Source organism: Mustela erminea, chromosome 14 (assembly GCF_009829155.1).
Source record: "Mustela erminea isolate mMusErm1 chromosome 14, mMusErm1.Pri, whole genome shotgun sequence".
In the NCBI taxonomy this organism is placed as follows: domain Eukaryota; kingdom Metazoa; phylum Chordata; class Mammalia; order Carnivora; family Mustelidae; genus Mustela; species Mustela erminea.
In genome coordinates, this window is record NC_045627.1 from 3744887 (window position 1) to 3759310 (window position 14424).

Below are 14424 nucleotides of genomic sequence, written 5' to 3' on the forward strand. Positions count from 1 at the left end.
ACTCTTTCTCAGGAAGACATGTGAAGGACACGCTCCCCCTCCCGGACTGAGGAAGTCGACCAAGAAAGGGGAAGATAAGGGATCCAGGAAACCAGAGACCCAGCAGAGTGGTGGAGGGGGTCTCCAGAACAATGGGGAAAGGAGACCTCAGGAAGACGGCTGTGTAGCAGGCAGAGGGGACAACGGCTCCAGACAACCCCAGGCGAGAAGCTGCAGGAAAAGCAGGAAAATCAGGCAGGAGGATACAAGCAAATCGTGGATGAAAAGTCACCATGGTTTACTCTGTGTCCCAGCTCTGAGTGTCACAACAGTCCGAACGATCAACCAGATCTAAGTTACAGCAGAATTCTATGAGGAAGGCAGGGGATATGAAGTGTGCTGTCCGTGCATAGGCGGGGGGCTGACCTGGGGGCTGGATAGGGACTTACAGTCGTATCTTTCGAGTGGGGAACCAGTTAGCATATAAGCCCTCACCCTGGAAATCCAACATGTGGCAACGTGATTATGTCACTAAGAACTAATCAGGCAACTAATTACATCCAAAGAATCACTTAAGAGTTAAAATTTGTCCTCAGGGGAAGCACATGAGGGGCTCATTTCCTTAAAAACCCTTCTAGAACAAGCTGACTTAGCTACATATACAGTAGAACTTTGACTTTTAAAAAAATTAAACAAAAAAAGGACATCCACGCTCAAGTCCTGGCTCTCTTCCACTTCCTGGCTACGCAGTCCTGAACGAGTCACTGCTCTCAGCTGCTCTAACTGTCAACGGAGATGACGTTCGCCTACTCCGTAGGTTCTGAGGAAAAACTATGGAGCGATTTCACAGAACTCATAATAGTCATTAATTTTGGCAGAAAATGTCCTTAATCTCAGTAAAAAGATGACCTGATCCAAAAATGCCCTAATGATCTTTATGACCCCTGACCCCTTATTTCAGAGTCGAAAAATCATCCATTTAATAAAAGGAGCTTTGGCTGCCGGCAGCTGGGAAGGCTCTGCTTATCTTGTGAAGTGGTTTGTCTTGAAGTATTTTCTCCTCACAAAACTCCTTCCAGCTACCCAGGCCCGGCCCTTCATATAGGTCATTTGTCCAGTGGTTCATCCTTGGGCACTTGCCAAATTTCAGGTGAAATTTACTCGCTGGCGATGAGGAAAAGAATCTGCATTAAATTCAACAGCAGCATGGGGGGGAATGGATTCCTGACCCTGGATGTCCAAAGACTGATCCTGAAGCAGTGGAGTCTGGGCATTTCCTCGTGAGTGTAAGTGAATTAAAAACCACCTACACACAAGGACATGGTTAAACATACAGTATACATATTTACCATGGTGGCCTCTGGCCACCGCAGAGCCCTCATGCTTGGGCCACGCGCACCTTGGAAGTAATCTGTACTTCATTTAGGTCTGGCTCCAACAGTCACCTAATTAAGTGCCTGGACCAAAGCTAAACAGATTTGTCAGTCCTGTGCTCTCTTTACAACACTACCTCATTAAATTAGTCTTCATCTCTGACTCATCTGCCCTCACCTTTAATCCAGCCCACTATATTTCAGTACCTTTTCCCACATGCCCCACGACAGGCTAGAACACAACAAAACCACCACACCAAACGTCCCTTAGCTAAGAGATCAATGAACAAGGACACTGATCTCACATTGTAAGAGCTCTTACATTGTAGGCTCTGACCACGATTACATGAATTAAACTTCCATGCATATACACACAGGACACCTATGACAATTGCAGATCTATGCCTAATGCCCCTTCCTGTTTGCTGCAGAGGGGTGACACAGATGTATCTGACAGCACTGGTGTTGGGAGTAATTTTTAAAAATCCTATTCAAAGGGCAAGAATCCAAATGTTGAGAATTCAAACAAAGAACTCATGGATTCCGTGGACAGGCCAATTACCCCCCAGGATGTTTCTAGAATTGTTAAGACTCCTATGTTTACTGTTCTCTCTCTTTCCCTTATTATCATTTATAAAGAACAATACCAAACGTTCTGGACTATGCCAGAGATGTGCGACAGAAAAGGACCTTATCTGATGGAAGGGCCCATTAAGAAAGTCAGTGTATGAGGAAGGATTAAAAAAAAAAAAGACAGCTGGAAATAACCACCATAGTTTTTCAAGATCATTTATACATCTTTTTAATTAGATTAGCTTTACAAGCAACTTGAGAGCTCCTTCATAACGAAACACCACTTTTCAAATTACATGACTTCACCATCTATCTGTGTATGAATCCTGAAATTCCTTGCCTGCTGTTGATAAAGGTCTGTGTTTTACAGCTGGTTAATGTGTTGAAAAACAGCATTAGAAGCTTCATCTTTAACCAGGATTAAACACATAGAGGCCACAAATAGTTTTAAATAGAGTCCTGCTTGGTGACAAGTTAATGGTCCCACTAACATGAAATGAACAGATTTTAAGTGGATACTAAAGAAATGGCTATACTGGATTTCTTGATCCTTTCACAACGATCTCCAAGAAATTAGATACAATTTTCTGAAAAATACCGATTTTAAGACCTGTCTGGAAAGCACACGCACAGAGAGTAGAATCTGACACTTTGCACAACTGCAGAGATACACACGCGAATGACCCTGGGGCTCCCAGATGGCAAGGCTGCTGCAGGACCCCCCTGACGACCACACGAACCTCCTCCACAGAACACAATCTCTACTAGACCTAAGAACGACAGTGCTTCCGAGTGGCAGCCTAGCGCAGCGCGCCGCAGACCAGACGGTAGAAACAACCCGCACCCCCAGGTCCGGCTGGCAGAGGCACTTACTACAGAGATGTCACATGGCATTGTCTGGAACACAGAGAGGAAGGGGAACAAAACCGAACAAGGGCAAGGAAAAACAACAATAAACTCTAATTTTCTCCCACACGTTCCTAAGTGAGTTCACAATACTGAAACCTTTCATCCCACCCTAAGTCTATACTGTCAGTTTCACTAAACAACTTTTTTTCATGTTTTACATGAACAATAGCAATCTTTTAATAAAAATTACTGAGCTTTCCATAGAAAAGGTCTCTAATTGAATACAAACTATACAGATGCTAAAACTGTCATGAGTTGAAATATACAGAAGTATTTCTGTGCACACATTTTGGCAAAGATCAAGGGTAGATGTAGAAAACTGAAGTGGGCAAGGTCTGACCCATGATTCATGTTAAATATGGATCCACCCTTTGGCCTCTGCTAAAGACTGGCCGAGGAAAACGAAGTCTTGGATGTCTATCCCAGTTCATCCACCAAAAACCAGAAGTATGGGAGGCCTCGTGTGTTACTGTTAATAGTCCCTTTTTTTTCTGAAAAGTAAAGAAAAGTCACAAAACAAAATAATAAAATTACCTGGTTTTCCACTTCTTTTGTATTTTTAAGCTAAACATCCAGCTACTGACAAAGAGGAGAGCATCATGTCACGCCTGGGGAAGGCCTGCCCTGGCTCGGGGCGGAGGATTCGCTAACATCCGGTCTGTGCTAACACCGCCCAGCCCTGGCGCTCCGTCTCCCCCTGATGCTAGCCAACAGAAGCCAGGTTCTCCACCGCAAATCACGTGCGTCGCAGGAGTGGGAAGGAAACGTTAACAGCAAAATTGGAAGTCCGATCAACTTGACAGGAAGCAAAAGGAAAAGTCTTAGGAAGGGGACGTCACCTATTACGTCTATAGGATAGACCTGAAAGCATGAGAGAGCCCTTTGTCTTGGGAACTTGATGCTGAGGACAAACTCAAGTTCATTTAGTGCCAGTCACTTTAGTCTTTTAAAAATACTAACTTAAAAGAATAAAACCTGGGTATTTTTCCGTATAAAACATGAACTGAAAGTTATTGGTAGTAAACAGTGATGGTTTTACTGTTAACGTTTCGTTACGAACAATGTCAAAAACACAACAGCAGCAATCTTTAAAGAGCTCAAATTAGTGTAAAAGACAGGACTACAAAACAATCTGAGTTTTCAGTTGGCGATTAAAGTGCTCCTTTTCTGACGGTAAGTAAAAAGGAAAGGAAAGGAATCATCAGTCACTGGCAACAATCATGATAAGAGGTCTTTTTTAGGGCAAAATTTAATAGTACGAAGAAGTTTACAAAAATAGATCGATGCTATTTGGGGGAGTAATACTGTACTTTTTTCTCAATTCAGTTTTGATGTATTGTACCTGATCATACAAAAATTACTTCAAATTCAAACTTGACTATATAAAAAAGGGAGAGATGAAATGAACTCATCTAGATGACAGATCTGGCAAAATATAAGAATGAAAAACTTCTACCTAGGGCACTTATTTCACATCCAGGTGTCACCCCCATTTTCCGCCGGTAGCTTGTATCCTTCCCATGAGATCACAGGTTTGGAAAGTCATGCAGTACAAAGTCACAGTCACAATCTTCTTTCTGAGGCAACACGACCAAGTTGTTTCTGTTTCCTTATTAAAATGCCAACTGGTTGTCTATTTTTCTTTATTCATATTCACAAGTTAACAAAGAGCGTCAACAATTCTTGTAGGTGGAGTGGGGTATTGCTGGATTGAAGGCTCTATAAGACGTCTTTACTGATGGAATCGGAAGGCTTATTGAGTTCAACCCTCACACCTTTTTCACCTGTGAGGTTAAAAAAAAAAAAAGTCATTCATTCATTCATTCATTCATTCATTCATTCATTCGGCACCAGAGAGCTTTTGTTATTCTGTTACAGCTTCCCACTGAGCTCCTACCAGTGCACACACCGCCACAGCTTTGCAAACATACATCATCTGAAAACTGTCAGACTTGCTACCCTGCAGCACTGCTACAATGAACGAGTTACTCTGAACTGGTAAACCCTCACAGGGGAAAGCCATTCTCTACAGAGATAATAATTTTATCTCCTTTTTACTTAAAAAGCAATTTGAATTGCTATAAAATAGCAGTGTGTTCGGCGTCACTGAAAGCACACCACTAGGGTTCTGCCACAAATAATAACTTTAAAAATACATAGAAAAAGCAAAGCACATCCAATTTTATAATTTTACAAAAGGATGATATGGGATTACCAATGGCTCATGAAAATACAGCACATCAGTAATGTGAGGATGGAGGACTTTTGGAGATATAAGATAGGGTTAAAGGAAAGAGGGAAGTGGTCCATCTGATGGAAAACTAAGACCCCCTGCTCTCAAGAGACCGCTGGTGGTGGGGGGTGGGGGGTGGGACTGGCATCCTGAAGGATCTTCAAATTCGGTTCGAGCGTGTTGATCTACGGACACCACCGGCTGGCAGGGACGGCCTCGACGTGCTTGGCTGCCTTACTGATTTCGGCATTTCAATTCGTCTCCTTTGTATTCACTTTCTTCACGTCCACATTCAACGTGGAAGACCCGGATATTCTCTAGAGAGTGTACGTTTAACAGGGAAAGGGTATTTACTGACTTCCTTCTAACGGGAGAGTGAGACAAGTCAGACGGCATTACCACGAGCTGGGCAGCCGGTGACTGGGAAGGGTAATCACAGAAAAACTCAGCTTGTACTTGAATCATTTTTTCAGGTTTCTGGCCTCAAACTTTCCTCATCTTCGGACAGTGTTGGTTAAAGAGAACAAGGAAGATGACTTGAGAGAAGTCTCCCTTTTACATCAGGGAACTAAGGAATCTGACAAAAACAAGGGGCAAGGCTTCGTGGAGTTAATAAAGACCGTGCGTGCGCTCAGGGACAGCAGCGCGGGACTGTGGGCTGCCCGCCTTACGGTTGACCCTGGCCCCAAATAACGTTTACCTGTTAGATATTTTACTTTAGCTCGCGCTCTCTCATCTGCATCAAAATACCAAACAGTTATTGCGTACCTAAAAGAAAATTTAGAATAGGGTAAGAACGATCACACTGGGGAAAAAAAAGAGTGGTATGCTCTGGCAATGGTCTATGACAAGGTGTAACGCCAAAACAATGCCTCGACCAAATGTTATCAGAGGACACCGAGCTCAGTGACGACCCACCTCTTCAGGAACCTCGCCGCTCAAGAGCGCTGCGGAGAACCAGAAGTAGCTAAAATAGATGTTGCGAAGCTGAGTTTTGGGGCTCTTCTTACTACCTGCTTAACCTACTGGATTACTGTTGCGAGCCCACAGAAGATCAGAAACAGACAGGAAGAAGGGAAAAGAATGGCCCCGACAGGAAAAGCACAGCATCACTAGCGAAAGTTCTCAAAAAAGAGAAGAGAAGCAGAAGAGGAGTCACGGCCTGGGGCCTTGTGGCAGAGGGGACGGCTCCCAGTTCCAGCAGCTTCTGAGGACACCACCGTAGGACAGCGAAGACTAACAGTGGGTGTTTATAATTTTATAATCTGGTGTCATCAAGAAAGAGGTAAAACTCTTATGCTAAGAGTTTCGGGGATTTTTATCAACATAATTTTACACTGTGTTTTGACATGTGAAGTTTATTTAGCTAAAATTAATTCCTCCAAAAATGTCACTTGTTTGGAATAGCTAGTTTCCCAAATAAAGGAAGAATCTCTGGTTTATTAAATACTACAAAGCACACTGTGACACCTCCTGGTCCCAATAATGGGGAAAGTGTTCACATGCTACAGGAAGCAGAAACGCACTAGACATGGGGACTGCTCAGCAGAACCAACAGTCAGAGTATCTTAACTAGGGCCGGGGCGGGGACTCTGGGGGGGCATCAGTGATTGAATGAAGAGCCCGTGCGTGTGACAGACCTGCACCAGGTAACATATATGAAGGAAGGAGTCAAATGCAGACTGGAGGCAGAGTCTGGGAGTCTGGGCCAATGGGGAAAGTGAGGCCAGCAGATCACTCAGCTGCTGAGTGACCAGGCTGAGGTCCGAGTCTGGCGTCCTGACTTCCAGATTCTGCTCCCTCCACGTAGCCTCTTCTATTTTCCCAGGTGGCCATGGGAAGGGAAAGGGGCACAGACAGATAATTTTCTTTTTGCCCATGCCCCAAACTTCCAGTTACTTAGTAATTGGAGTCTTGAACAACCTTGACCTTTGTCCCAGGGCTTCCCTAACACTGTCATACCCCTTGCTTCTGGTCATTCTGGGCCCAGCTGAGCTCCTGTCTTCATGGTGACACCTGGGCCATCTACTCCATCTATTCCAATTAACACCCAATTTCTCCCTCCTCGAGTTCTGTAGTATGTACCCTCCACAACTGTCTGACATTTACTACTTAAAAATGTTTGTCATTTCTTCATTTAGAAATGATACAGGCAGACCATACGCAAGACTCCTTAAAAGGAAAGGTTTGTGGTACAGCTTCTAGGTCAAAAAGGGTTTTAAGAAGCAGCACAGGCAGAGATGGGTGCTGGGAAGCCAGGAGAGATGGGGGATTTAGGACAGCACATCGTGTGATGGGACAGGACGCCCCCCCGGTTTCCATTCATGGCTTCTTAGGATCTCCAGCCACAATTACTCAGCTTGCTGCTCACTACGTGAATGAGGATTAGGGCAACACAGCTCAGAAGGAGGCAAGTTGAAAAGGAGTGCCTGGCTGGCTCAGCTGGTGGAGTGTGCGACTCTTCATCTTGAGGGTCATGAGTTTGAGCCCCATGTTGGGTGGACGGAAGGGAAAGAGAATAGAAAGAAAAGGAGAGAAGAGGAAAGGAAACAAAAGAGAAGAAAAGGGAAGGGAAAGGGAAAGGAAGAAGCAAGAAAAAAAAGGTGATCAAGTTTTGGAATTGGAGCCTCATTAGGCTGGCCCATGCCGGATACCGCTGGGAGAAGCCAGCTCTTCTGACTACAGCTCGGCCCCTTCTCACCAGACCTAACCACTGCTGGCCAGTAACTCACAAGATTCAAAGTCCCTTCTACAGTGAAAAACAGGTATTTGCAAAATAGTGCAATTTTTCTACAAATATTTGTAACAATGTCTACAACATCTTCTATTTTAAGAGTCTTAACATTTCAAAGTAGAAAGTGTCAAAAGTATAACAAGGCTCCTAGGTACTTCCTTTAAAGCTGCTGGGTCATTTTTCTGCCATGAACTCCCACACGCGACAACCTTTCTTCTCCTCTCTTCATTTCTACTCCCCACGTGCCTCTTACTTTTCTGTTTTGTTTAATTTTTCAACATCATCCCTCTCATCTTCCTCCCTTTGAAAAGCTGTCCTTTTCTTTCCCCATCGAGCCCTTCTGTCCCCCAAGTGAGTGCTCTCACAGAATCGGAACAGGTTATAGGTAGAGATGCACAAAACAATGAGACAGGGCGTAGAGAGGAGAGGGCCTGTACTTCCAGTTCTTACCCCAAATGGAAGTGGTTACACAAAGAAAGACACAAACATTAAGCACTAACCAAGAATAAATGGTAAATAAAATTATTCAATTTTAAAAAGTCACGGCTGAATAAGGAACAGAAGATGCTCACTAGAAAACTCTCAGGTACATCATCCATCCCTCCTCTCCTACCACAGTCTTTACCAATTTTTTCTTAAAAGAAATACTACACCTTGTAGAATATGCTGGTTGTACTTCATGAGGGTTGCGACGGTCAGACCAGAAAAACAGCAGTCTATCAAATTTGGGTTCAATGTCAGCAAACTGGGCTTTGCCTTCTGGAAAAATTCGAAGTATACCTCCACTTACCTAAGGAAAAGAGCCCAGTATGTAAGTACGAGAGCAAGAACTCTACAAAATGAAATTTAGGGAGGGAAAAAAAAGACCATTTCAGAATCAATACTCTTAGCTGGATTATTCGCAAAATAAAAGGTATGACGAGAAGCTGAGATTCCAAGTACACTCACTGATAAAAGGAAAAATTCAATTCTTGTTTTAGGGATTTCTGTAAATACCGATGAAACAGATGAGTATTATCTGAATTCAAAAGGCTTAAAATGACACTGGAAGCAAGTTTTAAAAACTAGCACATGTCTCTTATGTAGGTTATGTTTATGATGTGCTTAATTAGCCTAAGCTTTTAAAATGTGTCCATTTCAAATTATCTTGAAGTGGTGATGTCAACTCAGCAGTTTATTGTGTTTCAGGGTTCAACAGTAGTAAGACAGCAACAAGTTTAATGCCTCTTATTTAAAGAATTCAACTAGGGACACGTGCACGCCCAGCTGGCTCAGTCAGTTAAGCATCTGTCTTGGGCTCAGGTCATGATCCCAGGGTCCCGGGACTGAGTCCCGCATAGGGCTCCCTGCTCTGGGGGGAGGTTGCTTCTCCTTTTCCCTCTGCCCCTCTCTCTGACTCTCGTGAATAAATACATAAAATCTTTTTAAGTAAATAAGGAATTCAACTACATCAGTAGAAGGTGTCATCACTTACTGTCATCATCATCATCACTGTGGTCATTACCAGAGATTATAAGTCTCCCTTTCTAGCCTGGGCCTGACACACTGATGGCCACCTGTGTACAGAATGGGATTCCATCCAGAAAGGATAATTACTATTTACCCGAATACCCATCCGTCTCTATCTGGGATTAGATGGACTCAACCTATTCATTCCAATACCGAATGAGTGTTCTGGGACCTGAGGTGGACCCTGGGTATAGAGTAGGGAATAACGTACACAAACGTCATCCCCCTGATAATTACAGTCTGGGAGGAGTGAGAGCAAGGCATGATCCACCCGCAACTGAGGAGCTCTTTACCCTTGAAGAACTAACTCCTAAGCAGGTAGATACTCGAACTGAAAGGAACTTTCATACTCAATCGAGACACCACGGACGCTGAGCCTAGAATGTCTAGCCAGACAAGCTATTCATCAGGCTCATCCTTAAGTTAAATTCAAACTACCCGAACCTTCCCCAGGTTCTGTTCAGACTGATTCCCACGGCACTCATGCAAACATCTAAAGAATCTCTAGACTGTGACCAAGAACACATCCTTTTCTTCCCCCGACCGCTGACTGTGATACTGGAGTATCACAGGGGATCTGCTGCAAATGTTTAAAGAGATAATTCAAGCTTCCAATCTTCCTCTGACCCCTGAAGCAGATGTCCCCCCCGCCCCCCCCCCCCCCCCCCCCCCGCAGTCGGTCTCATAGCAATCTGTCCTGCGCTGGGCAGAACCACGGATCAGTCGGTCACTGTTCATCTGCCGCTAGCTTCCCTCTGCCAGATCCCAGGCTCTGTGAGGGCTGCTGTATTTCTGCTCTACCTCCAGCACCCACAACGGTATCTGACACACTGCACACATTCCTGTAATCTTGCAAAGAAGTTTTCAGTTCTACCTACAAAAATACTTGGGAGTTTTCTAAGCTCAGGCACTAATTTAAAAACTATATTATTAATGACCTTGGCTAGGTCAGAACAAAACTAGAAAGAACCTAACAAAATACAGAAGTTAGGAGCTGCTCAAACATTTTTAGCTTTTAAGGTATTCACAAAATTGGGGAAAAAAATAAATTTTGCAGTTTTAACCAAAGTAACACCAATCTGTTTTGTCCATTGGGCTCAAGGTGAATGACGAGATCTATGTTTCTATTTTAAACTCTGAAAACTAGAACAGAAAAACCAAAATTTACTTAATTTACTTAGCAATAAAACTTACCTCCCTTTTGAACTCGGACTGAGGAGAATCTTTAAATCTGTATGACACAGAAAGATTACTGAGCCCTGTGGGCATATCCTACTAGGTTTTTACATATTTAAGACTTGGTGGTTTTCCCTCCTGTGTATATGTTTGTGTGTTGGGGGCAAGTGTTTTAAAGGTTATTTGATTTTTAAAACTTGCCTTGGCTACCCAGGTATGTTCATGCTGCGAAAATCTACTGAGCTATATACAATGTGTTCACTTTTCCATCTGAATTTCTTGCTCCAATGAAAGTAAATAAGGATTTGTAAAAATCAACCAAACATTAGTTTAGACAACCTCCAAAGTAATATAAAAGCATGACATACTTCTGAAGTTTCAATCATTTAAACTCAAGTGAAAAAGGCCAATATTAAGGAAATAAACATTTAAAACAAGAGAAAATTAAATGTATACTCTAATTGGTTTTAAAGGATTTGTCAGTATTGATAAACTTCAAGTTTTTTTCCACAGTCAGAAAAAGAAGGAATCCTGCCTCCAATATTCGACTCCGCAATCCAATGCCAGATAAGATCTCTGCAAGAGGAGTAGGCAGGAAATAATCCGCAATGGTTGTTTATACATAATCTCTCTCAGAAGCCATTATAAAACAGTTATTCTCAGCAGAGTTTTTTGTAAAAGCTATTAAAAGGTATATATTTTAATGAAATCCACTGTGGTAACAGTTAAATTCTGGGGAGCACCTGGCTGGTTCAGTCGGTGGAACGTGTGACTCTTGACCCCGGAGTCATGAGTTCGAGCCCCACGCTGGGCGTAGAGCTTACTTAAAAAACAAAACGAAACAGCAACAAACAAAAAAAGTTAAATTTTGGATGCATGCCTCAGTATCTGAAAATAAGGGAATCTACTTTTTGAGATAACATAATGTTTCAAGTTATAAAGATACACTCCTAATACCCAAAACCGAAACAAATATAAGAAAATTTTAACTATTCTATGTGTTAAAGTAAAGACAGTCTCCCTAAGAGGAGTATGAGTCTTAACAGCTATGGGGAAAAAAAATAAATGGTCAATGAAGTTGCATACCTTGGCATCCCAGTCTTGATTAAGGTAATATATACACGTCACACATCTTCCATCTCCATTTGGATTATCAACATGACGCACATAACCCGTTCCATTGCCTGGATAACAAGCAACCATGGCCTGTAATAATAACGATGGGGATTTTAAAAGTCTATACATTTATGACTAAAAAGGCAAAATACCTTATAAAAGGAATCTCTGATTTTTGGCTACTCTAACACTTAAATTCTTCTAAATAACGATCATATCTTATAGATAAGAAGGGGTCAAGATAGCCTATGTTGAAACTTACGAAGAACACACAGGTAGGCTGGTAAATAACCCAAGGCCTGGTGAGGGCCGCTTCACCGTGAAGGGAGAAACCAACATGAGAGGGAATCGGAGGCCAGAAGGATCGCAGGACACACTTCCAGGATCTTTATTCATACTGATGATTAAGATCAAGTGAGGTTTTGTTCTGCTCCAGGGGAGACTTCTATCCTCCCTGGGCTGACCGCAGACAGAACACCAACATGACGTCTGACAGCCAAACACCTCATCTAACAGTCTCTGAATTTTGAAGGTCAAAACAGTCACTCATTTAATGTCAGTGATTAAAGAAAAGGCCAAGTGACAAATTAGCATAGGACTAACTCCTCTTCAAACCAGAAAGTCATTTTTTGCTCACATTGTAACAAGATGTAGTTCAGAAGATTGATGGGTATTAATAAGCATAAAGGCGGAAAAAAGGTCCAAAATAAGCACCAGAACTCACATGTTCTAGGACTGTAGTACATAATAATCGACTGAAATTAGAAAGCATGGTTACACAGAAAAAAACCCAGGAATTATGAAGAAAACAAAACAAAGATGGTCAAGGTTATCACTTATTCTGAAATCTTTTATTTCATGTTTCCTCATGTATATAATTTCTTCATGTATTGAAGTCAACTGGTCAGTACTGTCAATGAATTAGTACAAAGCTATCAAACAGTAATGAAATTACGTTATTTAACATTATATTACATTATTAATGACATTATTTAACATAAAAGACAAATGCTAACTTGTAAAACTCATATGCAACTGATTAGTGAATAGGTAACTCGGTGTTCCATCTCTAAGAGACTAGGAAGCGTTTTAAAACTGAAAGCTTAAAAAGACTTACATGCTTTCTCTTGGGACTTAAGATAATAATAGGCAGAAGAGCATGGGTTTGTGGATTTAATAATACTCAATAAAAGAAAAACTCAAACAATTTCCCTGTCACCAGCTGCTAATGGTATAGCACATGCAAGAGACCTTGAACAGGAACTATAAGAAGATACCTGCTTAACAGTGTAATTAATCCACCTGTGATTAATAAAGACAATCATCGTAAATCACATGATACATTCTTTTTTTTTTAATATTTTATTTATTTACTTGACACAGAGAGAGAGAGAGATCACAAGTAGGCAGAGAGGCAGGCGGAGAGAGAGGGGGAAGTAGGCTCCCCGCTGAGCAGAGAGCCAGATGCGGGGCTCGATCCCAGCACCCCGGGATCATGACCTGAGCTGAAGGCAGAGGCTTTAACCCACTGAGCCACCCAGGCACCCCCACATGATACATTCTTATCCACAAAAAGGATGGAAAAACAAAAAACAAAAACCAAAAAACCCAATCCGAATTCTTTCCTAAAGTGGTCTCATCTCAAAAAAGTTCACTCAAGCCTCTCCAACTATCTGGTAACCTCAGCGTCTCTTGTGCAAAGAGCAAGGGGGGAAAATCTTCCTTTGTCCAGCCACCCCACCCATCCCACAGCAAACACCTCCTGAGCACCAGCTGTGTATCTGAGAGGCCCTGGTGCGAGGAGAGGGGAGCGGTGACTACAGTGATGAACAGAACAGAGTCCCTTGCTTTTATTCATTAGGGAACCTAGTGTGCTGAAATAAATAACCGGTTAACAAACGTGTAATATACTGTTAGGTAGTTATCTTTTCATAAAGTCGAAGGATATGGAGAACAGGATGATTTCTAGAATAGCAGTAAAGGAAGACCTATGTGAGGGGCTCACATCTGAGCACAAACTTCAATGAAGGGAGTGGCAGGTCGTGTAAATATCTGTGGGGTCAGCATTTCCGGCTGAGGGAAAAGGAGAGCAAAGGCAGAAGTGGCTGGGCCAAGTGGAAAACCACAGCAGACCAGCAGGCCTAGGGGAGCAAAGGCAAATTATGGTGGGCTCAGCAAGCCATGGTCAGGACTTTGGATTCTGTTCTAAAAGTGACAGGAAGCCAACGGAAGAGATGTCTGATCGATGTTTTAAGAAGGTCAGTTTCAGTTCTGTATGAATAAAAACTAACAAGTGCAATGACCTCCATATCACCCACTACCTAATTATTTTTCGGATGCTGTTTGCCACACACTATTTTAAGTAATCTGTGTCTACTAACTCATCTGGCACAACCACATGAGGTAAATTAGTATCATCACCCCCATCTTTATTTAACTGATAAGGAAACTGAGGTCCTGGGGGCCCCTGGGTGGCTCAGTCAGTTAAGTGTCTGCCTTCGGCTCAGGTCATGATCTCAGGATCCTGGGATCCAGTCCTGCATCGGGCTCCCTGCTCAGCGGGGAGCCTGCTTCTCCCTCTCCCTCTGCTCACCCAGACCCCTCGTGTTGTCTCCCTCTCTCAAATAAATAAATGAAATCTTTAAAAAAAAAAAAAAAAAAGGAAACTGAGGCCCAGAAAGGCTACTTGGCGTTTTCGGTGTCTAGGACAGAGGAGCAGGTCGGAATGCAGGCAATGTAGCTTCGGAACCCACACAGCTAGCCGCTACTCCAGACTGTGGGCAGGAGGGAGAGAGAGAAGGCGGCTAGCTGGCTACTGCAGC

The 14424-nt window shown here is 42.8% G+C and overlaps 1 protein-coding gene across 3 annotated transcripts in view; it reads right to left on the minus strand.

Annotated features, from left to right (window-relative positions):
- Nucleotides 1–4463: 4463 nt before the first annotated feature.
- EGLN1 (egl-9 family hypoxia inducible factor 1) overlaps nucleotides 4464–14424 on the minus strand; it is a 56423-nt gene continuing 46462 nt past the window's right edge. The window contains exons 2-5 of one of the 3 annotated variants that reach the window (XM_032312265.1): nucleotides 11573–11692; nucleotides 8455–8591; nucleotides 5768–5835; nucleotides 4464–4618 (exon numbers count right to left, since the gene is read on the minus strand). In XM_032312265.1, coding sequence (XP_032168156.1) covers nucleotides 4554–4618; nucleotides 5768–5835; nucleotides 8455–8591; nucleotides 11573–11692 — 390 coding nt within the window. In that variant the 3' untranslated portion in view covers nucleotides 4464–4553. The remainder of the gene's footprint in view (nucleotides 4619–5767; nucleotides 5836–8454; nucleotides 8592–11572; nucleotides 11693–14424) is intronic. The other 2 variants (XM_032312267.1, XM_032312266.1) reach the window with 2 other exon arrangements.